Consider the following 25,339-nt stretch of genomic DNA (forward strand, 5'->3'; position numbering starts at 1 on the left):
TGGGTGTCATCAGTCACGGCTCCAGTGCATAGCCAGCATTCCCCCACTAGGTGACCATGTGGGATGTCCCCATTGGCAAATGTCTGGTACAGCTGCGGCAGATGCCAGATATGGGAATCATGGTAGCTTCCAGGGCAGCCTGCACAAACATTCAGTATTATGCCCTGGGCATCACACACGACCTGGCAGTTGATGGAGGGGAAGCCCTTGCGGTTGAAGTAGACCCTACCCCGCTCACCGGCTGGTGCGTTGATGCGTATGTGCGTGCGGTCTATTGCACCCACTACCTCAGGGTATTCCGCTATTTTCTGGAAGAGATGCACATTGCTGGCCAATACCTCACGGGAATTGGGGAAATATACATGATCACCGACATGTGCTGACATGGCATCCAGGAACTGGTGTAGTACCCTGGATGCTGATGCCTGTGATATCCCCATCATATCACCAGTTGGTCTCTGGAAGGTACCTGTTGTTAATATTCTTAGGCCAACACATACCTTTGTTTCCACTGGGATGGGTTCCCCTCTGTTGATTCTGTGTGTGAGGCATGGCCTGCACAGCTCAACAATTTGCTGCAGGAGGTCTCTGTCCATTCTATAGCGCTCCACTATCTCCAGCTTATGTAGCCCCTGGTAGGTTACCCTGGGCCTGTACACTCTTCTCCGTCTCCTCACTGTGGGTTGTCCAGCAGCATTTCCATAGTCACCACCCTCAGCATGTTGCATATGTCGCCTTATAACAGCAATGGCAGCCCCTAACATTTATTTGTCTCAGTAAAGCTTTTTCAGTTTTCACTTCTATTAGCTTACTGCAGTGTCTGTTGTGAGAAACATAATGGACTGTTGTTTGCAGAGTTTTAAGTGCTAGGCTGGGCTGGGCTAGTGTACTGCTTGTGTAATTGCCTGATTATGATTGTTTTCACCTGCTAGCTCTGCTAGTACCCCCTGGTAGCTTCCTACTATTTGTTGTGCTTCCTTTTTCCTTTCTGTTTCTTGAGGGGGGGGGGCGCCGTGCACAGCAGCTAACATGCGCGCACACATGCTTACACAGAGTAAAACGTGCTTATTTGGGTTAAAATGAGCGCACACCAGCACAAATGTGCTTACAACTCTTTAAACAGCCTTATACATGGTTACTCCGGCTTAAACGCGTGCACTCACGCTTACACGCGCGCACTCTGTTTTACTCGAGTTTACATGCGCACAAACGCATGCATACCTGCTCAGCAAGAAACTTTGGTGTTATCCACGGTATACACCTTCCATTTCTTGCCTTTCCCTAGCCTACCTGTTGACACACCTCTTTCCATGATGTGTAAATGACAGCTGACACATGCCACTTTGCTCCAATGAGCTTCACTTCTTTAATACATACCCCCCTCGTGATGTCACCTATCTTCTACTCTGTTACTCCCAATACCCTACTCCTACACTCCACTGACTGTGCTCATTTGCTATGTAAACTTGCGATTCACTATCCTACCGCTCATTTACATAGGATTGCCTACTAATGCTTGGTTACATGTCTTAGACTGAGCTTCCCCCCTTGGCAACCTCTACTCGGTGGCCATGATGTCTTCAGCCTGCCATTCCCTTGCATTGTACATTGACAATTTCAATAAAATACACATTTGTGGGTTTTAATTTTTAGTACTCTGGGTTTTAGAGTGCAGCCTGTTTGCACTGCGCTGCGCTATGCTTAAACATCAGAAATTGGCGAAAAAAAAATGTTTTTGATTTTCATATTGCATCAGGAAACATTTCACATGGCCGTATATTTGGCCATTGGCATGCTTCCTGCACTAGATGCAACCTTTATTTGGAGCTGTCACGGCTCCGTTTTGCCATTTGCAGAACGGTACTCAGTTGTCAACTGAGTACATTTCTGCAAATAACACTGCTCTTACTCGGACAGGTTCGGGTTTCCTGAATCGCAAATCTACCTCATTTGCATGCCTTTCACCTGCAGTTGAGGTAATTTGCATATCCCAGCCCTGTCCGTGTAAGAGCCATTTTAGGAGCTCTCTTACACGCCCCTACAGGCTGTTCCTGGATTACTCATGGGACATGATGGCTGCATGGAGTCTTACTCTACTCTAAGACTCCATGCAAGCCTTCGTGAATCCGGCCCATTGTTTTAGTTGTAATTCCTGTGGTGTTGTGTACATTTATGGATGTGGATGCAGAAATACCAAATGGCATATTGGACAAAACAAAAGAATGGGAACGGTATGGGCTTTGCAACAGCTGGGTGACATACGTAATAGGAATATGAATAGCCCTGTTGCTGAGCATATTTGTACCACACATGGTGTTTCTGATGAAACATTAACCTTTTGTGTTTTGGGTCATCCATTCATGCGTAGAGGGGGTGATAGTGTTAAAAAATTAATAGATCTGGAAAGCAGGATGATTCTGAATTTTAGAAATCTTTATCCAAGGGGTCAGAATCTTGAGGCCAACTTGGTAATAAGTTAATTGTGCTATATATGAACTGTTATTCAGGTATTTATTTACTGGACTGGGAAATTATTTAAATAAAAGATGGCATTGCATATAAAATTTGCATAAAATTGGTATTAAATGTTGACATTTTTTGCTGGTATTTATGCACTTGCACTTTAAAATGTAATTGGAATTGTTTTTGAATATGTAATTGTTTGATTAGCAGGTGACACTGGGTATAAATAAGTGGCTTTTATTAATGTGATTTATCCTTTGAAGGCAAACTGCTGAGGTACCAGATATGCTGTGAGAAATACATCTAGCACTTATACTGCAAGTGAGCTGTCCGCGGAGTTTGTTTTATTTTATTCTGTTGTTTGGTTTTCTGTTTTACGAAATGTCTCAGAGCATCCAGATGAGGCAAGCCATTAACAACCACAGCAGTCTGGAATGAGACATCTTCTAAAACAGCATTCAATGCATGCAGCCACTACAACTCTTCTCAATAAACTAGGATGGAGCAAGGAAACTCCCAACAAAGTATCCATTGTCCTTGATAGCAACCAATACACAGCAAAGAGATCACAGGCAAACAGCCATTCTCCTCTGCATAAACCTGAACCAAGACACAACATGGAGACTCCTGTTTTTTTTAATTTTTCCAAGTCCTTTGGGTTTCTAATACCATGACAGGAATGGACCCCATTTCTAAGTCAAAGTATGTTTAAAGTTCATGAAATTAGTATTGTTTCAGTCTTTGATGTTAGCCAGAAGTGCTCTTCGCAGCACCTGCAATGTGCCCAGTAATGACTCCTTCTGCAGTTCATACAGAGTTACATGTATCGGTAACATATCTAAGTATGACTGTAAATCCTTTTTTATAAGACTCATTGCTCTTATTACTACTGGAACTGTCTGGGTATCCTTCTTCCACATTGTCCTCATTTCTGCTTGCATGTCCTGGTATTTTAAGCTTTGTATTTCTCTCTATGTAAGACACTGTAGTCACTGGGTGTAGCAAATTCAATGATCAATGCTACTTTTGTCTACTTTTCATGGACTACTACATAGGTTCATAGGTTCATAGGTAGGTACTAGGCTATCTGCCCAAGGGCATTTATAAGCCTAGCCAGAGTGTGTCAACTTTCGCCGCCCCATTGATTAATTAACTGAGCCTCTGTCAAGCAGAGCCAATGCAGTGATCCCAGGAGTGTATTTTCTGTTACCCATCCACCCGTCAAGGTTTCTCTTGAAGAGTGTTAGTGAGGGGCTCTGCCTAATGTAGGAGTCTCTGTGACAGGAATCGATTCCTCCAGCATGTTCTATTTATTGTTGTGGCGAGGTTTAGCTCACTAGAGCGCGTGGCTCGCAGTGACTTGGATTTCTTTAGGTGGAGCATGTCCATCAATTCTGAGTTGGACATGGCTTTGTAAGTCAGGCAGAGATCACCTCTGAGTAAGCGATATGCCACTGAGTGCAGCCAGAGATTTTTCAGTCGGGCTGCATAGGACATATGTTTGAGGCCAGTAATCCTCTAGGTAAGGTGCTTTTGTGGTCTTTCCAGCTGTTGGAAGTGTCTTGGGAGGTACATCCCAAATGGGGCATTGCATTCTATGATGGGTCTGATGAGTAGAGGGGCACTATAACCTCTTTATTTCTAGATGCAAACCCTTTAGTAATTAGATGGGCCACATAGAAGGATTTCCTAACTACTTCGGCAATATGATTATCAAAGGAGAGATTACTATTTACCTGGGTCCCCAGATCTCTTATTACCTCTTCTGTATTAAGGGGGCTGCAGCCTATGTGGTAATTCGTGGGTGTTTTGTTTTTCCCAAACAGGATGACTATGCATTTTTTGGCATTTATTTTGAGGCCATGACTTTGACACCAGGTTTCTGTCTCAGTAAGGCCTTTTTGAAGGATGTCCGTGTCAGCCGGAGAGTCAATTATGGCTGCCAGTTTGCAGTCATCAGTGAACTTGGTTAGCCATAGTCCTCCTGTGTTTGCCTGTACTTCTGAGAAGTATATGCTGAATAGCAGGGGTCCCAAGACCGAGCCTTGCGGGACACCACTTGTGACTGGTTTAGAGTCGGACCTGGAGCCCGCTATTCTTACCTTTTTCTGTCTGTAAGCCAGTTGGCAACCCATCTTGTGATATAGGGGTTTATGTTCAGGCTGGTGAGTTCATAGGTTCATACTAGGCTATCTGCCCTGGGGCATTTATAAGCCTAGCCCGATTGTGTTTGGCTTATGCCACCCCTTGATTTGAGTATACTGTGCCCTTTTTAAAGTTTAGTTTACTGTGCCTCTGTCTAATAGTGACACGGAAGTAATCCCCGGGACAAACCTACATTCTCCCATCCACTCATCAAGATTCTTCTTGAAGAGAGTCAGTGAGGTGCTCTGCCTATCATGAATTGGAATTCTATTCCAGAGCGAAGGGAGCCTCTGGGTTATGAATCTGTCCCTCCAGCATGTTCTATTTATTTCTGTGCTGAGGTTCAAGTCCCTCGAGCGTGTGGCTCTAAGGGATTTAGATTTACTGAGGTGGAGCATGTCCATTAATTCTGGGTTGGACATAGCTTTATATGTCAGGCATAGATCGTATCGAAGTAGGCGGTATGCAACTGAGTAGAGCTGGAGTTTTTTTAACCGAGCAGCATGTGGCATCTGTTTGAGTCCCTTGATCCTCCTGGTGAGGTACTTTTGGGGTCTTTCTAATTGCTGCAGGTGTCGGGTAAGGTACATCCCAAAGGGGGCATTGTATTCTATGATGGGCCTGATGAGGGATGAATAAAGGGGCACAATTACCTCTCTTGATCTAGATGTGAACCCTTTCATGATGAGGTGGGCTATGTAGAAGGTCTTTCTAACCACTTTGGCAATGTGGTTGTCAAAGGAGAGATTGCTATCAACTTGGGTCCCCAGATCCCTAATTACTTTCTCTGTACTTAATGGGTTACCACCTATGTGGTAATTTGTGGGCACATTGTTTTTGCCAAAGGGTATGACTATACACTTTTTGGCATTTAGCTTTAGACCATGGCTCTGGCACCAGTTATCCGTCTCTGAGACCTTTTGAAGGATGTTTGTGTCAGCTGGAGAGTCGATTATGGCACCCAGTTTGCAGTCATCTGTGAACTTGGTGAGCCATAGTCCTCCCACGTTGGCCTGTACCTCAGAAAAGTAAATACCGAACAAGAGAGGTCCCAGGACAGAACCTTGTGGGAAGCCACTTGTGACTGGTTTTGAGTCTGACATGTCTCCAGCAACTCTGACTCTGTGGGTTCTGTCTTTGAGCCAGTTTGTGACCCATCTTGTGACATAGGGGTTTATATTTAGGCTGGATAGCTTATCTACGATGCCCGAGTGGGGTATTGTGTCAAATGCCTTTGCAAGGCCCAGACAGGCTGTGTGGACTACCTTCCCTTCATCTATGGCCTTGGTGACTGTTTCGAAGAAGTCGACCAGGTTCAAAAGGCAAGATCTGTCCTTGACAAAGCCAAATTGGGTAGGCTCTAGTGTCTGTAGGTCCCCAATGTCTTTGTTTATGAGTTCCATGATGATCCTCTCCATAGCCTTGCAGACTAGGCTAGTCAGGCTTATGGGGCAATAGTTTCCAGGGTCCTTTGTGGAGTGGGACCACTGTTTCTGTACTCCATTCTTTGGGCACATATCCTGTAGTGAGGCTGAGATTGTACAGCAGTTTTACTTGTGGGATTAGTCTTCTTGGAGTTCATGTAGGATGCAACCCAGGACGCCATCTGGTCCCATGGAAGCAGTGTTTTTTGCTTTGGAGAGGGCGGCCTTCACCTGAGCATCAGAGATGTTTGGGAGGCTGCACTCTGCTGGGATAGATACTTGCTCTTTTGGGGGGAGGGGGTGGAGAAGTTTGCACTGAACCTGTCTGCCAGGATATTGGCCTTGTCTGTGGGTTCAGTGTATTTTTTGTCATTTAGAATTAACTCAGAACAAGTCTGGGAGTTGCATCCCAGGTTCCTAACATAACTGAAAAAAGCCTTATGATTGTCTTTAGTGCCCTGTGGAATTTTTCTCTCGAAGCTGGCCTTGGAGGATTTTATGAGGGATCGTAATTTTTTGCTAGTACTGATCTGAGATGCCTTCCCTTTTAGGGATTTTGCACTATCATGCAGTAGCTTCCTCCTTCTGTTGTACAGTTTATTTATGGCTGGGGTCCACCAGACTGGACGCCTGCCTTTGGATGATTGGGGCTTGATTTTGTTTGGGATAGCATGATCCATGCATTCCTGGAGATGTCCGTAGAATGCGTTTATATAGGATTCTGCAGTTTGGGCCGTAGTTTCCACTGGCCCTGGGGCCTTGAAGGATTCCACTTCAGTTTTGAGAAGTGTGAAGTTTGCTTTTGAGAAGTTTTTCACTGTGGTTTTCTGGGCTGGGGGTGGGGTCGGGATGTGGATATCCAGTGAAATGAATTTATGGTCTGATCTTACCAATGAGGGATATACTTCTGGTATGGAGCATAGCGTCCCCATGTTGGTAATGATCAGGTCTAGTATGTTTTCCCATCTTGTGGGAGTGGTGACTATATGTTCCATAGCATTTGAGTTTATAAATTCCAGGAACCTTTGGGCTAAGGTGCTGAGGCTTGAGTAGTGCTCCCAGTCTATGTTTGGGTAGTTGAAGTCGCCCAATATAATGGTGTTCAGAGAGATCTTAGTGTTCTCCAATGTTTTCAGGAAAGCCGAGTGGGATTCCTGACTTTGAGAGGGTGGTCTATAGGATGCTATAAACTGAAAAGCAGTCTTGCCCACTGTCAGTTGCACATGGATGGTCTCCGATACTTCGTGCACTGCCACTAACCTGGAGGTGTGAATATCCTTGATAAATATGGAAACTCCCCCTCCTTTTGTGGTTCAGTCTGGATTTTGGGACCGAAAAGCATGATATGAGGTATAACCTGGTAGTGCTGGGGTGCTCTCTGGAGCCTTGAACCAGGTTTCTGTCACTGCACAGATATCAATGTTCTCCATACTGAGGAGAGCTTCGAGTGCATGCATCTTGAGGTTAAGACTTCTGGCGTTTAGCAGCATTACCATTAGTTTCTTGTTCCTTGTGCTGTCTATGGAGGTGGGTTTGACTTTTGAGCCTTGCCTAAAAAGGCACTATGGGGGTGGTAAGAGCCTTTGCCAATATCCGAAAGCCCAGCGGTGACAGGTGCAAGCCGTCCCTAGCGAAGCAACGTGGCTTGTCGAGCATGTCATCCCAGGCTGACAGACACTGGATCCCCTTTGAATGACACCAAATTTTAAACAATTGTTAAAATCGATCATTTTGTCTTTATACTGTAGCATTATTCTAGGTGAGGGTAAGATGCTGCTCAAGGTCAGGGTCATACCGGCCTGGGCTCCATGATCAGAGAGCTCCTCTATGTCTCTTTTCATGTAGTCGAGGGAGGTACGTCTCAGGTCATTCACGCCAGCATGTACAATGACTGAGTTATATTTGTATTTGCTTTGGAGTGACCTGAGTGCTTGCCTTATGTGGCGGATCCTAGCGCCTGACAGGCAGCTCACTGTGACCTTCTCTTTATTCAGCCTGGTGAGTGGGACGTCAGTGTGTCTGACAATAGAGTCACCTATTACAAGGGTATCAGGTGTGTTATTCAGCCTAAAGGGCTGTGACTGCTTGGCACACTGACTTTGTGTGCTATGTGTTGTACGTGTTTTGTTTTGGGGTAGCGGTTTTCTATAATACCCGAGTGAGGAATGATGTTGAACGCCTTGGCGAGATCAAGGTAGGCTGTGTGAACCACCTTTCCCTCATCTGTGGCCTTGGTGACTGTCTAGAAGAAGTCAATCAGGTTTAGTAGGCATTATCTGCCCTTAACAAAGCCGAACTGGGTCAGGTCAAGTGTTTGGAGGTCATCTGATTTTCTTGCATCTATGTTTTGAACTGTTGGTAATGGGTGATCCCATGTGATATAAACATCATTTTCTATAATGCTTTGTGGCTCATGCAGTGTTTTTCAGACACTTCAGTACCATAATGTTTGCACAATCCCCAATGCAACAGTCTTGCCACATTATTATGTCTTTTAGTATACAATCCTTCTGCCATTAGTATATCACAACCAGCAACAAGATGTGTGTGTTTCCAATTCTGTTTACAAACCTACAATTGTCTGTTTCTCCCACATGTTCAATAGACTTTTTAAACCAGCGTATATATAGTCCACTGTATTGGGCCACCAATATTAACCTTTTGTCTTTTGGTTTAAATTCACCTCTCCTTAACTATTCCTGCATTCAATATTGATTAACATGAGGTTGTTCCAAGAGTTTTCTATACTTGCTACTACATTTATACATTTTCCACATTTCTTGCCTTCACATCTGAGCCTTCACCTTATATTCTTTTTTTTGTTTTTTTGGTACAGTCAGTTGCTGCTTGATTTTTATCTACTTCTGATATGATTTCCATTCCCACTTGACACCAATATCCTTCTGCTAAACTAAGTAGTGAAGTCATCTTAAACTTATTCTCCTCATGTTTCAAAACTTTCACTACATTTGGGTCTTGTGAGGTCAGCAGAGATGTATGCAGCCCCACGATTGCAGATCTATACATGTAATCAGTTTAAAGTAGGCCCATACCTCCTACATAAACTTGGTATGCACTGATTTTTATAAATCATTTGATGAGCAAGAAGCATCCTTCTTGTTTTCTTGTCCAACCTATCTAACACCTTTTGGGGCCAGTCAGTCACTCCAAAACTGTAAGTTTGGACAGGAAAAGCAAATTGGTTTATAGCTTGGACTTTATTCCTAGATGTCAACGCAGTGTTCAGTACTAATTTAAGTCTTCTAAAATATTCATAAGTTATATTCGCATTTGTTCATGTTTTATTGTTGATCCTTCATCAGTTCCCAAATATTTATACACTTCCTCTTGCTCAAGTTCTTTTATATCACATTCTTGTCCCAAACTATGTTTTCTTGTTGCTGCAGCTTTCCTGCTTTAAAGGTTGCTTTTGCATATTTATCAAGACCAAATAACATTCCTATATCATCTGAAAAAGTTTTGGCCACTTGCAGTTGTGCTTTCAGTTCCTCATTCGATGAACTATACATTTTTAAATCATTTACAAAAAGAAGATGATAAGTCTATACACTTTGTTGTTTTCTGGGAGCCAAATTGTATCCATGACCTAATCTGTTAAGTAGACAGCTTAATTGGTTAAGGGCAAGACAAGAGTAGTGGTGACAGAATCACCATGTATCCCCCTTTGAATTTTATCCCTGGAATAATAATTTGTCCTTTATCATGGCTTAACTGCAAAGTGGTTTGGCACTGTTTCATGGTCACTGTAATGTAATCGATCAGTGTAGGGTGTATCTTACACATTTTAAGCATTCTTTTATCCATGCTTTTTGTAGTCTATCCATGCCATACTTAGATTCTTCCCCTTTTTACAGTTCTCCATTATGACTTTATTTAACAACAAATGATACCCTTTTGTTCTGTTGCCTTAACTGACTTTTCTTCTAAATAACTATAAACTCTGTTGGCATCAATTCCAATGTATAGTTTATATGTTGTCAGAAGGCAAGTTATTGATCTATAGTTTTTAGGATAGCTTGCAGGTTCGCTCTTAAATAGGAGCATTGTTTTTCCTGTTGTTAACCAGGCTGGTGTCTGTACGGGGTGCACATATAAATAGTTCTTACTCATGGCTAAATCTTCATGCAAAAATGTTAATACTTTTAGCCAGAAGTTAGGTTTCTGGATCTGGGTCTAGGTTTTCCAATTAGGAACTTTTCTTAACTTTGTTTCAATTTCTCTGACCATTACTTCTTCCCATTTCATATCCTGTACATTTGAACTTTTTATTCTGTCTTTTACTTCTTCTATCCATTTAGCATCTTTGTTATGTTCCACAGGATTTTCATAGATATTTCTCCAAAATATATCTATTTCTTATTTTTCTGAGGTGTTTCAATTCCTTTTGCCTTGTTTCCCAATTCTCTATAAATCTTTTTTGGGGTCATCAATAAATTGCTTATTTTGTACTTTTCCTTTATATTTATCTACATATCTTCTAAGGTTTTCTGCCTGTGCTGATATTTTTAGTTTATTATTTGTGACAGTGCACAATAGATCCTGATCTGTTGTAATACTGCATATTGTTTTTATCACGTCTTTCTGAGTATTTTTGTTGATCTGTTCCCTCCTCTATACTCTTCTAACAGTGACACTTCTTGTCTTAATTGCTTTATAGTTGTCTCTATTTGATACTTCCATAATGACATTCAATGTTTTTCCCCTTCCTTTCCTTTACTACCCTGTGTTGTTCTTGTGGTAAGACTTTATCTGTTATTAATTCAGCTGCACAGTAATATAGCCTATTTACTTCTATTATATTGTATGAATCTCTATGGACAGTCCTAATTACTATGTTCATTTGTTTTATCAAACTTCTAAATTTTGGGGTTTTATTGACCTTCTGCAGTCTATTCCTTTCAATGATCTTGATATGTCTGTTCATCTCCATTAAATCAAGCAACTCTTCTCTTAGATTATTTTTTTCTAAACTGAGGTACATTCTTTGTTCTCCATTTCCTGTGGGCATTCTATAGAAAGTTACAGAGCACCTTTCTGTGCCACATTCTCTTCAGTTTCATCTCATGTCATATGCTACTGTTTCATATGGGAACTCACTGGCCTGTCACTCCACAACACTGACTGTGTCAGAGTTAACATAGTTTCCTGTTCCTTCCCTTATTGTCCAGCTCCAACTGAAAAGTTTGTACTGGTTTCCTATGGAAGGCTCCAAAGTATCTTCATATGGCAACTGACCAGATGCTTCTCGCTCTTGGTTTCTTCTTAATTTGAGTGTCCTTTGTTCTGTTCTGCTCTGATGTTATCGGAGTTAAATTTTCTACACTAAATCCTTCACTTTGCAGGTAATCCATAACCTCAGTTTCTAATTCATTAACTTCTTCACTACTAATGCTATTTTCTACTTTTCCTCTTCTTACGTTTTGTATTGCAAAATGTTCCATGTCCAGGTGTCTTTGCCTGTATTTCTCTTCAAATATATTTGGTGCTGCTCTTTTTGTATTAAATAGTTTTGCTTCCTCCTTTACATAAATATTGCACCATATTAAATCTCTTTTTCTTTCCCATGTCCATATTTCTTCTTCAGATGTCTCCTGCTTTTCCTGTTTCTCCTTACTTTGGGGACTTGTTTATCCATCATGCTGTGATATAACCTGTGTTAGACTTTCTACATTGAATCCTTGACTTTACAAGTATTCCATAACTTCATATTCTGTTTTGTTAACTTGACTAATCTTCTGTTCTACATTTCCTCTTTGTGATCTTATTTTTTTATTGTGAAATTTTACATATCTGGATGCCTTTGCCTGCATTTCTGTTTGAATATCTTTAGGGTTGCCATTATTGTGTTGATAAATTTGGCTTTCTCCTTTGCATAAATATTGTACTATATTAGTCCTCTCTTTCTTCCCATGTCCATATTTTACTTTTTTGTTCTTTTTATTTTCGCATTTCCTCAGCCGCTTCTTTTTCCAAACAGCCCAATTTTTCTTGGCCCGTATAGGGTTTTTCATGGATCTGTTGTATTAATTAACCCACATTTGCATTTGAAGCTTTTGACAGTTTTTCTTGTGGAAGTATTTTTCTTTCCTCTAATTTCTCTCATAATCTTTTTGTATATCTTCTGTCTGGAAATTCTGGGCTTCTTCCATAATAGTAACAATACATAATTTCTTTCTTATCCTCAACAGTCCACTCTGTCATCTATATGGCTCTTTTTTGGCTTATCAGTTTTTGTCACTTTTGTGGACTTCTTCTTCCTTCTACAACAGGGGGGCCATCCTCCCCTTGGGCCTGGCCTAACCCCATTGTAGGAATGTTTCTGCGTCTTGAGAATTCTACACTGTCAATTTTTCCAGTCATGGCACCAGTGTGCCTACCAGGATTTGGCACTTTATATCCTGAGTCTTATGCACCTAGCTATCTTTTTTATTTTTTTACTTCTGACCATGATATATAATATATAAAATACAGTGTATATAGCACTATCATCTTGATGAGATTTTGAGAAAAACTGGGTCCACCTCATGAAAGTACTCAGCAAGACTTGAGGATGAATTTAGTTTCAGCAATACTACTCTCCTTTGCTTGTTGATTTATGACCTCTCTATTTGGACTCCTGGCAGTACAGCCATTGTCCTTTGCAGAAAGATAGCAGCAGCCTCAGTGATACAGTCAAATTTCACAGCAGCAACAGATATCAACAGACTCATAGGCTGACATCACACAGTTTTCCATGTTCTCATGAGAAGGAAAATTCAAGGCATTCTGATTCAGGTTGTATAAATGTTCAAATTCAACACACTTATCAAGCTGTAAAAAAGTATAAAATAATCCTTAATCATCCATTCAGTATAGAAAAGTCCAGGTAAATGTCAAAAGTTTTAAAACTAAACGTGTCAGCACTCTGTGGTTGGCACGAGACATTGCTATATTGCACAGGTATACTATGAACAGCATGCATTACGTGCAGGTCTACATGGATCCGAAACATGCCCTCATTCTATACTGTCTTTTGGATTTGGTAGTTTGCTTGAGCATTGCATCTGTATGATATTTCATTTTTGAGACAAGTCAAAATGTCTTTCCTTACACTTACTGGCAAAGGATGTTAAGAAAGGGAAAGTTTACTTTGTAATTTTGCACGATGGCTGGTACAAAGGAACCTAGCTACTTAGAGCTCTGTGCTTTGCAAAGCAATGCAGAAAAGGATGTGTTTGGCATTAGGGTGTGGGGGAGTAGAAACATGTCATATTCTTTTATAAGATTCCCCCCCTCATTCCACCTTGCACTGACTCATCCAAATATATCTACTATTACTTCATCCCACCCAAAATAATCCCCCCCTACCAAAAACTAATTTTCTCTCTAATATCTATTGTACTATACTCTCCAGTCTCAATTATACTATTACCCTCTCCATGCATAATATTTCCTAACCTGCTTATGGCTAGTAGCTATATATTTTGAAATGTTAAACCTACAATTGAGTTTATAACAAAAATATTCGCTTTATGTAAATGTTGAAATTTCTGTATTGAATTATGTCTTTTCATTTTTGTAACATTGTGACAAGCCATTTGCAAATATCATGGAGCTTATCTGTAAATGTTTAATTAGCTGTATGAACTATGTCCTTTTGCAACATGTGAAATGTAACTTGCAATTACTGTGGAGCTTTTCTCCCCAGGTCTGCACTGAAAACGGGCTCTTCTTGGCTGAGTGGACTTCCCCGGTCATCAAACTTAAATAAAATAAATAAAAATAATAAATAATACACAAAAGAATTCAGGATTTTAGAGTTTATTAGAGGGGAAGGATATTCTGCAATTAGCTTTAGTTAATGAAACTGTTCAGTTGTACAGTGCTAGTGAGGGGATGGGATTAAAACACACAGAACCAGATATGAAGACCGTAGCTGTCAGGAAGAAAAGCTAACTACCTTGCTATTGTACGGCCCTTCTGTGAAATATAACTCCCTTCATCTAAAATCTGCAAACAGGCTCCTGTTACAGAGGAAAAGAAAATCACCTACCTGATATTGCTGCTTATATATTATTGAGCAGCATAAAATCGCACTACACAACTTAATCTGTACATATTCTCATCAATTAGTCTGTATGCAAGTTCTTGTGCTGCCATAAATAAACTATGTACAAAAAAAATCACTGCACATAACTTAATTAAATCTAATTAGTGATCAGTGCTTCTGTTAGACAGAAGCACGTCCTGAATGCCCATAATGCGTTATTTGTGAATACTTATGTAATTACCTTCTACATTCATGCCAACATCAGATTTTTCATCTTGTCTACTGTACAATTTTTATTTCAATTAATTAATTAATCAATTAATTAATTATTTGTATTTTCTTCCCCTTCACTGATTTTACAATCTATAGTCTTGAAAAGATGCCTGAACAAATGGACTGGACTCATCACCAATCTGTTGTGCCTGAATTAACTGCATTCAAACTCTCATAAAACAAAGACATAAGTGGTGACAGTAAGAGAAATCACTGCGGCCATTTACCTGCTACTTAAATGCTACAAAAGGTGGGTCCAGTCAGATGCACATTCTGCCTTATGTAAATGCAAGGTAGCATTAATTAAGTGGCAACTACCATGTATATAATATCATTTTTTAAAAGTGACCCCCCAACCCTTATTTTTACCACTTTTCTTGAGTTTTAGAAAGGAAACTATAACAGGACTTTACTCACCTAGCTCTGTTCCTCTACCCCACACAATTGTAAGATAAGCAATACCACTACAATACTAAAACAATTTTTATAATGCACTTCTTTCCAGAGCAGAGCTACAATCATTAAATTGCCATTTTTTTAACAGCACTACATATGTTGTATAGTTTCCTCCTTCCACATACATAAAAATCCATCTGTCAACCAACATGCTTTAATTTTATGATCATGGAAAGTTTTGTTGCTCTCCTGCATCACAGTACGTTGTGCATAACTTAAAGACCTGATTTTATTTGTTACTATATACACCTTACATAGTCCTACTAGCTGTTCATACAAAAGTATGAGGCACTATGGAGAGTGAATACTGCAAGTGTACCTGTGCACACAACATGGCTTCCACCCTCCCCAAAGTACTAGCACTGCCATTCTTACCTATGTAGATACTGTCAATAAAGCTAGAGATAATGGCAGACTAGTCTTTTCCTTATTTCTAGACTTGTCTAAAGCCTTCAACACAGTTTATCACAGCCAACTTCTTCAAATGTCCTCACTAGGTCTCTCTCAGCCCACCCTTCTGTGGTTCAAAAGCTACCTGTCCAATAGGTAGCAGTCAGTAAAATGACACTCATTGCTCTCTCCATACCTCCCAGTCTCCACTGGTGTACCAGAAGGCTCTATCCTTCATCTCCTCTTTAACATTTTCACCAACACCCTTCATACTTCCATACAACAGCCTACCTTAATACAATACCCAGATAAGTCCACTCTTACTTGCACATCTGACAACATGGTACACCTCCAAAAAATTACTCAGGAAGTTTTAACAGCTACTGAAACATGGCTTCTTAACTCACAACTCATGTTCAACCCAAAAAAAAGATAAACTACTTTTTTCCCTGAAATCCCTCTCCCATGAAAAAAACAAAAACAAAACGTAAAGTTCTCTCTCTTGATAATACAACCACTGAAGTCACTTTTCATAGCAAACTATTAGGGGTAATAGTGGATGATAAGTTTACATTCGATCTGTATATACAAAATTGCATAAGAAAAACTCATCAAAAACTAGGGTGCTTTAAACAGCCAAAAACGTTCTCACCGACACAACTAAAACTACACTTGTCATTACCTATCTCCTCCCCACATCTCTTTATGCTGTTCTCATCCTTACTAACCTCCAAACTTCACAAAAATTAAAACTTGAACAATGTTATAACATAGTTGCTAAATTTGTACCACATACCCCTTACAGAACCACCACTGTTTAGCACTGAAAAGCCTAAATTGTTTAGAAATGCCACATCAACCAACATATACACAACTTCTTACCACCTATAAAATGATCCAGCATCCATCTGCCTGTCCAGCACCAAAACATATTCTACACAGCTATATTCCCAGTCGGTCATTGTGATCCATTGACCAAAAACTCCTGTCTGTCTACAAACCTAGTAAACCTGCTGGGCGAACTCCTTATTTCTATCCACCAGGTCTACAGCCTCCATCTCATCTTTTGAAACCACTCTGAAAGACTCCTAGCTATAAGCTGGTTTGTTCTTGCTCAAAACCAGGATAAACTATATCCCTAAATGTGAACAAGTTTATTTTTCAATTCTTATACCGCCTTACTCTCCCTTCTTCACTTAATTCTTTATTGCTATCTAATTCTCTTCTCTGACTTTCTCTCTAAATGTACCATTAGGTTGTTTTTCCCTCACTTCATATTGCAATTCCTATATGTATTAGACCAACTTACCTTTAATTTGTCTACAAACTGTCTAAAATTTCTCTAAATATTAAATGATTGTCATATACCTCATATTGATTCTTAACCAATGTTATAATTATTTAAACTGCAGATGTTTTTGTTTTATTTTTGAATATTGTAAAATTATTGTTCTTAAAATGTTTTGTAATAATTTGGAGCTTTTTTCCTTGGGCCTCCTCTGAAAATGAGCTTCTACCAAGTTGTTCTTTCCCAGTAATCAAATGTCAATAAATAAATACATAAAAATCCATTAGTATTCTGGTATGATAGCCATGTGTCTTTACCTCATGGCTACATCTCCTGTAACCCCTTTGCCTTCCTATGATTATGCAGTGAGCCAGGTGCAACTTAAATCTGAAGTGAACTAGGAACTATCACAGTAAGGTTACGGTGAGATGATTGCATTGTCCCAGGTGAAAATAAAAGCTCAGACATGATTGTTACTACTATTGTATAAATTTAAACAATAGCATTTACTCTCACATTTCAGGGAATTTTGCTTTCAATAAGCCTAAAACTCAAGAAGAAACAAATAAAATTATACTAGCATTCAGCATATCCTGATACATGGAATGTATTACATCAACTAAACAGACCTAGTATTTCTTCTCCCTTATGAATTCTGCTATGGTCTTCTGATCCAAGTTCTAATAGTGCAAAATAATGCTGAAGGCAGTTATTAAAATGACTTTTTGGAGCACTGTGCTCTTCTCTTCAGCATAGCTACTTATCGGTGGGCAACAGATGGTCATTGTGTAGCTTTAAGGAAAGGCATGTAAAATGCATTCATGTTTATTACACAGTTCAGTCTAACTCTGGACTACACTTACATGTGACATGCAATACTTACATGAGATGCATAGTACAAGAAAAAAGGTTGAGCCTTTTTTGCATAATTGGTTATAAATTCTCTGGCAAAATCATCGTAATCTTCAACCAGGTGAGGAAAATCAACTGGCTGTTTAATGATCTTATCGTTCTGAAAGACAGGGAGAAGGACCCGTCCCTGGTCACAAGTTCCATAGCACTTAGTGTCAGGAGGGAAGCAAGTGAGGTTTTGGCATGGACCCTGTGGGGAAAAAAAAAAGAAAAACGAATAAACAAAATTGTTTATTAATAAAATGCAAAAATAGTGGTACACTGCAAAAAATGCTAGGGTACCAAGAATTCCTGAAAAAAAAACAATACAGGCTATAAACATAATTAAAAAAAACTATATGTTAAATGCAGATATTCTTCCTTTCTTACTTTTATAGTTTGCTGAACAGGTTGCTGGGCTGGTCCTGGGACCCTTTTCAACCATGACAGAGTGCAGAATCACAGCAAATTACAAAGTTAATGTTAACTGCAACACAAAGTATCAAATTTACTTAACTAGTTTCAGATTACAGCATTGCAGAGTTATTTATGCTGGAATACAATGTGTGTTGGTGTACTAAAATCCAGGTGTGTACTGCTTTACCAAAAATCACCATAAACAGAACACAGATTATAACATTTACACCTCGCAGTCCACTTTCAGCACCTGTAATCTCAGACATTCAAACATCACTATGAATACTGCGGCAGCCATCAAGCTCAAAAGCTGCAGTAGTGTCTTTGCCTGGACCATAATCTTTATCCTAAACCACACTCAATGACATCCAGAAACATTTATGAGGAAGAGAACATTGGGCACTGGAGGGTATCCACCTATGCACCTATAATGGCACACTTTTGAGACAGGAACACAGGGGACTTTCTAATTTTATGGTCATACTCAGGAAATGCAATTATAGAACATCCCAATATTAGGATGTCACCAGAACATTCCCTGATGGGGATTCCACAAACCACTTGTATAGTTTTTGGAATGCATTAAGATCACTCTTTTGCAAGGCTTCAGCCACCATGGTTAACACATTGGTAAACAGTCTGAGTTTTAAGGATATCCCAAGTGGCACTGCCTTGAACTGGATGTACTGCCATCCACAGTGAAGTGAAGGAACTTCCTATGTGGATGTCAGACAATATGTAGGAAAAGACATCCAGTGACAACATCCAGGCATCCTGCAACAGCAGAGGTATGACAGCCTGGAGGATTAACATCCAGAACATGTTGTACAAGATGTGCTGACCGAAGTGTTTGAGGTCCAAGATGGAACAGAAACTGCGTATCCCTTTCAGAACCAGAAAGAGGTAGGAGAAAAAAATCTGTTCAGAGTACAAAACATCCTCTACAGACCCTTTCAGTAGTACAGTCTGTGTCCATGCCAAGAGCTCTGCGATATGATTTTCTCCCTTGCTGGAACTATTTCTACAGAAAAGCAAGAGTTTTAAGAAGTGACTGACCATGCCCTTCTCTGAGTCAGACCCAAAGAACTATATCCATAGGCAGCCTGGACTGCAGTCAAGACTACTGCAGTTGGGGCAGTTGAGTCATCCTTTTGACAATCTTGGCCAGTACAAGAAATAGCAAAATTGTGACACTTCACTCCCTTCCTTTGTTTATGAGGAGGCTTTCTCCACTTGCTAGTTTGACTTGGTCTTTATCAGAAAGAAGGGAGTGCAAGGGAGTCACAAACATATCCAACTGTTGTGAGGGCCTACTTTCCCTTCAAGAAATCATCCACCTGTGTTTAATAGTTTTCTAATCTGGGAGGGGAAGAACGATAAGACAAAAAAAGTCAGCAGTTACTGGTAGTAGAAACACAGACTGTACCATGCATCTTAGCATGGATAACCTTCATTATAGGTTAATTCAAGCCTGTAAGTGTGGCTGTCAGTCTGGGACAATTGTTACTATTAGGAGGGTTAAACTTCAATATTTGAAGATGTACATGGTTTTGTGTGTTAGTATTAAGATAATAGGTTTGTTCTGGGGGTTTTTTTTGTTTGAAGGTTTTCACTAAAACAAAAATTTTATAAGATGTGACATAGGTTCAAATGGATATGACAAGAAGCAACTGTATAAAAGATCAACCTGCCAAACATTAATATATGCATGTTAAACAAAAGCTGAAACTAGACATTTAAAAAGCTGCTACACATAACAGGTGGAAATAATAACTTCTTAACTTAATGACACTTTCTATATTAACTTTAAATGTGAATGGTCTCACAGATATCTACAAAAAAGAAAGAGTAATGAATTATATTAAAAAATGCAGAATACAAATTACAAATAGTTATGACACATCTAGAAAAAACTGAGCATGTGAATTTGATAAAGAAAAGTTTTCAGGATGGTTATTCATGGGAATACATGGGATAAAGGAAGATGAGCTCCATTGGTGATAGAAGAAAATAAAAAGATGATAAAGGCATACTTGTGGTACTAAGGGGCTACTGTCAAGGGAGGAAGGTTACACTGACATGTATTTATATTCCACCTAAAACTGCTATAATTAAATATAAGAAAATTTTGGGACAGACAGTCAGCTTTTATCAGGGAATTTTACTTATAGGTGGGGACTGTAATTTGATTTGTAGCAGTGAGTGTGTATACGGGGTGCCAGGAAGGGAACATATAACAAAAGAATGTAGATTTTTGAAGAACTTAATTTACATATTGTTTCTCAAGGTACAATAACTGGGCTAGGCTAGACAAAAATTATATTTCACAGGAGCATGTGCATTTAATGGAATGTTTTGATACAAATTCAATAACCATTTCAGATCACATGCCAATAATAACTAAAATAAAAATGCAGGGCAATGAAATAAAAATGAGACACTAGACTCTAGTTCTTTCCCACTTATCTGTTAAAAAGAGAAAACACAAAGGTAATCAGCAGGGCTCGGGTAAAGTCTGGTATCCCACCTGTGACTCAGAAGGTGACAGTACTAATGAAAAACAGAGTACAAAGGATTAGTCCAGATAAAATCACTTTAGCTAGCAGATCTAGGAGGCTCTCTCTCTCTCTCTCTGATACACTCCTTGTAGGAGGAATAACAATGCCTTGTTGAAGTTTCAATTAGCTATTCAGTTAAGCAGGTAGATGGATGAGTGCTCTTGTTCTTTATTCCTCCCACAAGGACAGTATCAGAGAGAAAGTCTGCTAGATCTGCTAGCTAAAGTGATTTTATCTGGACTAATCCTTTGTAATCTGTTAAAAGGGGAGAAATTTAAGGAATGGGTAGTGTAAATTATTTGGGAGCTGTTAGGGAACATGAAATTTCTTCTGAAAATTATAGCTAGAGAATGGGATAAAATTAGAGTTTAAAAATGGGGTGGAAATAAAATAAAGAGAGAGATGGTCTAGAAGTAACAATAACTATTTATACAGACTGACAAATGTTAAATATTGCAGAATAGGGAGAATCTCACAGAACAAGAAGAGGAGCAACTGCAGAATGCTGAACAGAAAATAGGAGATTACCTCAATAATATAAATGAGTTTAGTAAGATGGTTGTTACGCAAGTGTTTTTGATAATAACTCCAGAGCACAAAAACTTTTATCACAACGACTCAGGCAACATAAAGTAGAAAGGGTTGCTACCAAGCTTAGAGATCCTATAACAAGGAAGATAACCAGATATCCTGTAGAAGTATGAGAAATATTTTGGAAATTTTATGAACATCTGTATAAAGCAGAGAAATACAGAAATCAAAAAAAGATACAAATGGAAATGTTTTCTGAATAATTAAATATGCCCAGGTTAGAGATAGATGAGGCTCAATTACTAAAGGTTACGATAGGATGAGATGGCATAAAAATGGTGATAACCAATCTACAGTAAAGTCCCCAGGAATAGATGGTATTCCTGTGGAAGTTTGGAAGCTAGGAGGGAAGAAACTGATAAAGATATGGAAGGTTTTGTTTAACAGTATTTTAAGTTGAGGAGAAGTACCAACATCCTGGAAGAAAGTGGTGGTGGCTGTACTACCTAAAGATGGTGAAAACCCATCAGATCCAGCCTCATATAAGCCCATGATTATAAAGTGTTTGCGTCTATAATGGCTAAAAGAATGGCAAAGGTGATGCTGAAACTGACAGATGGATCAATGTGGTTTTGTGGAGGGGAAGCAAGCATTTGACAACATTAATAGAACAATGATGACCCAGAGGGAAGCAGATGTAAGAAAATATTACTGTTATTGATGGGTCTTGATGCTGAGAAAGCATTTGACAGAGTAAGGTGGCATTTTATGAGTAGGGCAATGGAAGCATTTGCAGTCCATGATACAGTTATAAAGTTCATTAGCAGGATATATGAGGGATCGGAGTAAAATATTATAGAGGGTGGGTTCCTCTCTGATAAGTTCTGTTGAGCAGAGGAACCAGGCAGGGGTTCCTCTTTCTCCTTTGTTATTTGTGTTATATTTAGAACCAGTGCCAAAGAAAATAAGGGACTCAAAAATTCAAGGATATAATTGGTATGGTAGTCAAGAAAAGCTGGCTTTTATTGCAGATTATATTATTTTATACATGATAAAACAAGAAAAAGACATTTCAGTGTTGTGGAACATTTTGAGACAGTTTCAAATCTTTTCAGTATACAAACTTAATGAAAATAAAACAAAAGCAATAGCTATAAACTATGTACCCAAACACAAATCGGTTCAGTAATACCCAAATTTATGGAGACATGATAAAATGAAGTACTTAAAATATGGATTAAAAAGTATTCTGTTATGGCAGCTTAGGATATGTGGGAAAAGACTAAGCAAAAGATAATACAAAAACTGAGAAATTGGAATATCTGTTTTATGGATATAGATAGCAAGATACAAGCAGTGAAAATGATTTTAGTCCCCTTAGTTATAACACAGGTCAGACATACTTTTATCAACCAGAGGAGAAATTGTGGATAGCAATTATTAGAGAGTTGAAGGATGTTATCTGGGAGGGGAGGACGGCAAGAATCAAGTGGGGTAAGCTAATCCTTACAACAGAAAAACAACAGAACGACACAGTTAAGGTTCCAAAAACATAGCATAAGCAGAAAACTATAATTCAAAATGGAAAGGGATGATGATGAAATGGGGTAAGGAAGCTCAAGAAACAAGGAGATACTGGGATTTTGGATGCAGATCCTTAAAGAGAATAAGAATAACCATACAGAATATGATATTCATAAAGTAACAGAAAGTATTCTAAGAAATAAGCCAACGTGGAGATTCTGCTGATAGGGATGACTGCAATCAGGGATACAGACAATAGGCGGGGGGGGGGGCTGAAATTTACTGGAGAAAACTGGCAAAGGAACCAAGGTATTTGGAGAAAATCATTATAATGGGAAATGTAAAAGAATGGGAACAGGCCAAGAATTTATTTGGACTGCAGGCCAGAGATTGCTTTCCCTATCAAGGATTGATATCAGAGTATAGGCAAAGAGAAAGAAATAGGGAGATCCTAAGCGAAAGACCAGCAATGGTAGAGTTTTTAGTAGAATCTAGAACAGAAGCTGCTGTTTAAATAGATATAATTAGTAGAGCTTATAAAATATTGCATGATAACTAAAGAATCAACCATCGGAGGTTAGCAAGGATTGAGAAGAGAAATTGGATAAGCAATTCAAAAAGAAATAATGGAGGGATATATGTATGACTCCCAAATATGCAACAAAGTCTAAAAGATTTAGGATATTTGCTTTGAAGTTTTTACATAAGTATTTTTATGCCCCAAGTAGTCTCCAAAGTATGTTCCTCTGATAGCAAATGTTGGAGGTGTGAAGGGGAAGAAAGAAGTAATTGGAAACATACTTTTTGGGAGTGTAATGAGGTGGCAGACTTTAAAATTTCCCTGCAGACTACTCTAGCAGAAATACCGGGTGAGGAAATTGTTACAACTAAGGAAATTATCTTTTTTACCTTTGATGCAGAATCGGAATTGCCTAAACATAATAAGGCCTTACTAAGGCTAATTATGGTGGCAGCTAAAAAAGTAATTACTAGAAAATGGAAATTAAAGTCTAAACCAACTATACTAGAAGCAGTGAATATAGTAACAGAGATACAACAAATGGAAATGGGATCTTTAGAAAAGGGTAGGAGAAAATTACATAGTAAAATTTGCTTTGTGGGAACAACACATGCAGAATAATGTTTTGGAGGAGGAATGGGGCTTAAAAGAAGGCAGGATTTGAATGAGCTATGTAATGTATGAAAATGACTAGATAGATTATGTGATGCGTAATGTTTGCAACTAAAACTATGTCATTATAGTTTCTCATCATTTATATAAATGTATAATTGCCTATGTCATGTGATAATTTAATAAAGCTGTTTCTTGTTCAAAAAATAAAGTATAGATAGACAGATCACAGGAAAAATGAGCTGAAATATTAGCTCTGAATGCTAAATCACCACTACATTAAATGTTTAAGTTACAGAAAAGTACAGTTGTGTACACCTACCATAAATGTAGATGTTCGAGTGTCTTCACTGTTGCAGTCATAACTGTAGGGTGCTCCTGCCGGCAGGCAGCCCGAGGTCAGCCAGAATCCCAAAGTCTGGGTCCGGCGTCGGCTGTACAAGCCAGTACCCTGACGTCAGTATGCTCTGGTACATAGCCCTCAGCCGACGCCATCTTCTCCAGCCTTTCTTGCCCTAGATGTCAGAATTTCCCCATAAATCATAAATGAATTCAACAAGGAAACACAAATACACCACAAAAGAGAGAAAAAGAGGGGATAGGAGGGAGGGAAACACCGACTTCAACAGTGAATACACTCGAACATCTACATTTATGGTAGGTGTACACAACTGTACTATGTTCATCGTGTTTCACTGTTGCAGTCATAACTGTAGGGTGGAATCCCAAAGCAGTGAAAAAGGGAGGAGGTCTAGATAGAAGAAGGGGCAGCAAGAAGACCCTGCAAAACAGCAGAGGCAAAGCCTGCCCTGGTCTTAGAATACAAAGGGAGATTGTAGTGCTTGGAAAAAGTATGCACAGAACTCCAAGTGGCAGCTTCCAAGATATCCTTGGTAGGAACTCCCCTGAGAAAAGCTGTAGAAGTAGCAGCTGCTCTTGTAGAATGACTTCTCACAGTACCTGGAAACTGTTTCCCATGATGAGTGTAACAAAATCTTATTCCATAAGAAATCCATTTGGAAATAGTTTGTTTGGAAATAGCCTTTCCAAGAGAACTGGAGGCAAAAGAAACAAACAATTGGTTAGATTTTCTGAACTCTTTAGTCTTGTCCAAATAAAATCGTAACTGTCTGTGCACGTCCAGGGAATGCAAAATCCTTTCCCCTTTATTCTGAGGATTAGGAAAGAAGGTAGGAAGGTGAATTGTTTGATTTAAAGCCACTTTGAAATCACCTTAGGCATGAAAGTAGGATTGGTCCTCAAGGATACTCTGTCCTGGTGGAAAATAAGGTATGGTTCCACAGCCATGAGAGCTTGCAACTCTGAGACCCTTCTGGCAGAAGTCAAAGCTAACAAAAGAACTGTCTTCCAAGATAAAAACTTAATATCTGAAGATGCAGCAGGCTCAAAAGGAGGCAAAGTAAGTTTTTCCAAAACATAATTAAGATCCCAAGCAGGAATAGGAGGGGTCCTGGGAGGCCTTAAATTCTTAGCCCCTCTCAAGAATTGTCTCACCAAAGGATGAGAAAAAACAGGGGGATCAGTATTGAAATGAGCAGAAATAGCAGAAGCATGAATCTTAATGGAAGAAAAGGAAAGTCCATTAGACAAAAGATCCGAAAGGTAAAGCAAAATAGAAGAGAGATCAGGTACCAGAGGGTCCAAGCCTCGGTCCTGCATCCAAATGCAAAACCTCTTCCATTTAGAAGCATAGGATTTCCTAGTGCTAGGACGTCTAGCTTCCAAAAGAACATCCAAAACTTGCTTGGGAAGACTAGAAGAAATCAAATTCCTTTG

General features: G+C 39.3%; 1 protein-coding gene across 1 annotated transcript in view; it reads right to left on the reverse strand.

Annotated features, from left to right (window-relative positions):
* Positions 1–25,339, reverse strand: part of LOC122815806 (arylsulfatase A-like) — a 351,804-nt gene that overhangs the window by 210,821 nt on the left and 115,644 nt on the right. The window contains exon 3 of the mRNA XM_044088605.1: positions 17,373–17,591. Within this exon, the coding sequence (XP_043944540.1) occupies positions 17,373–17,591 (219 nt within the window). The remainder of the gene's footprint in view (positions 1–17,372; positions 17,592–25,339) is intronic.

The sequence above is a fragment of the Protopterus annectens genome, chromosome 11.part0, assembly GCF_019279795.1.
Source record: "Protopterus annectens isolate FY-2018-M chromosome 11.part0, PAN1.0, whole genome shotgun sequence".
Lineage (NCBI taxonomy): Eukaryota > Metazoa > Chordata > Ceratodontiformes > Protopteridae > Protopterus > Protopterus annectens.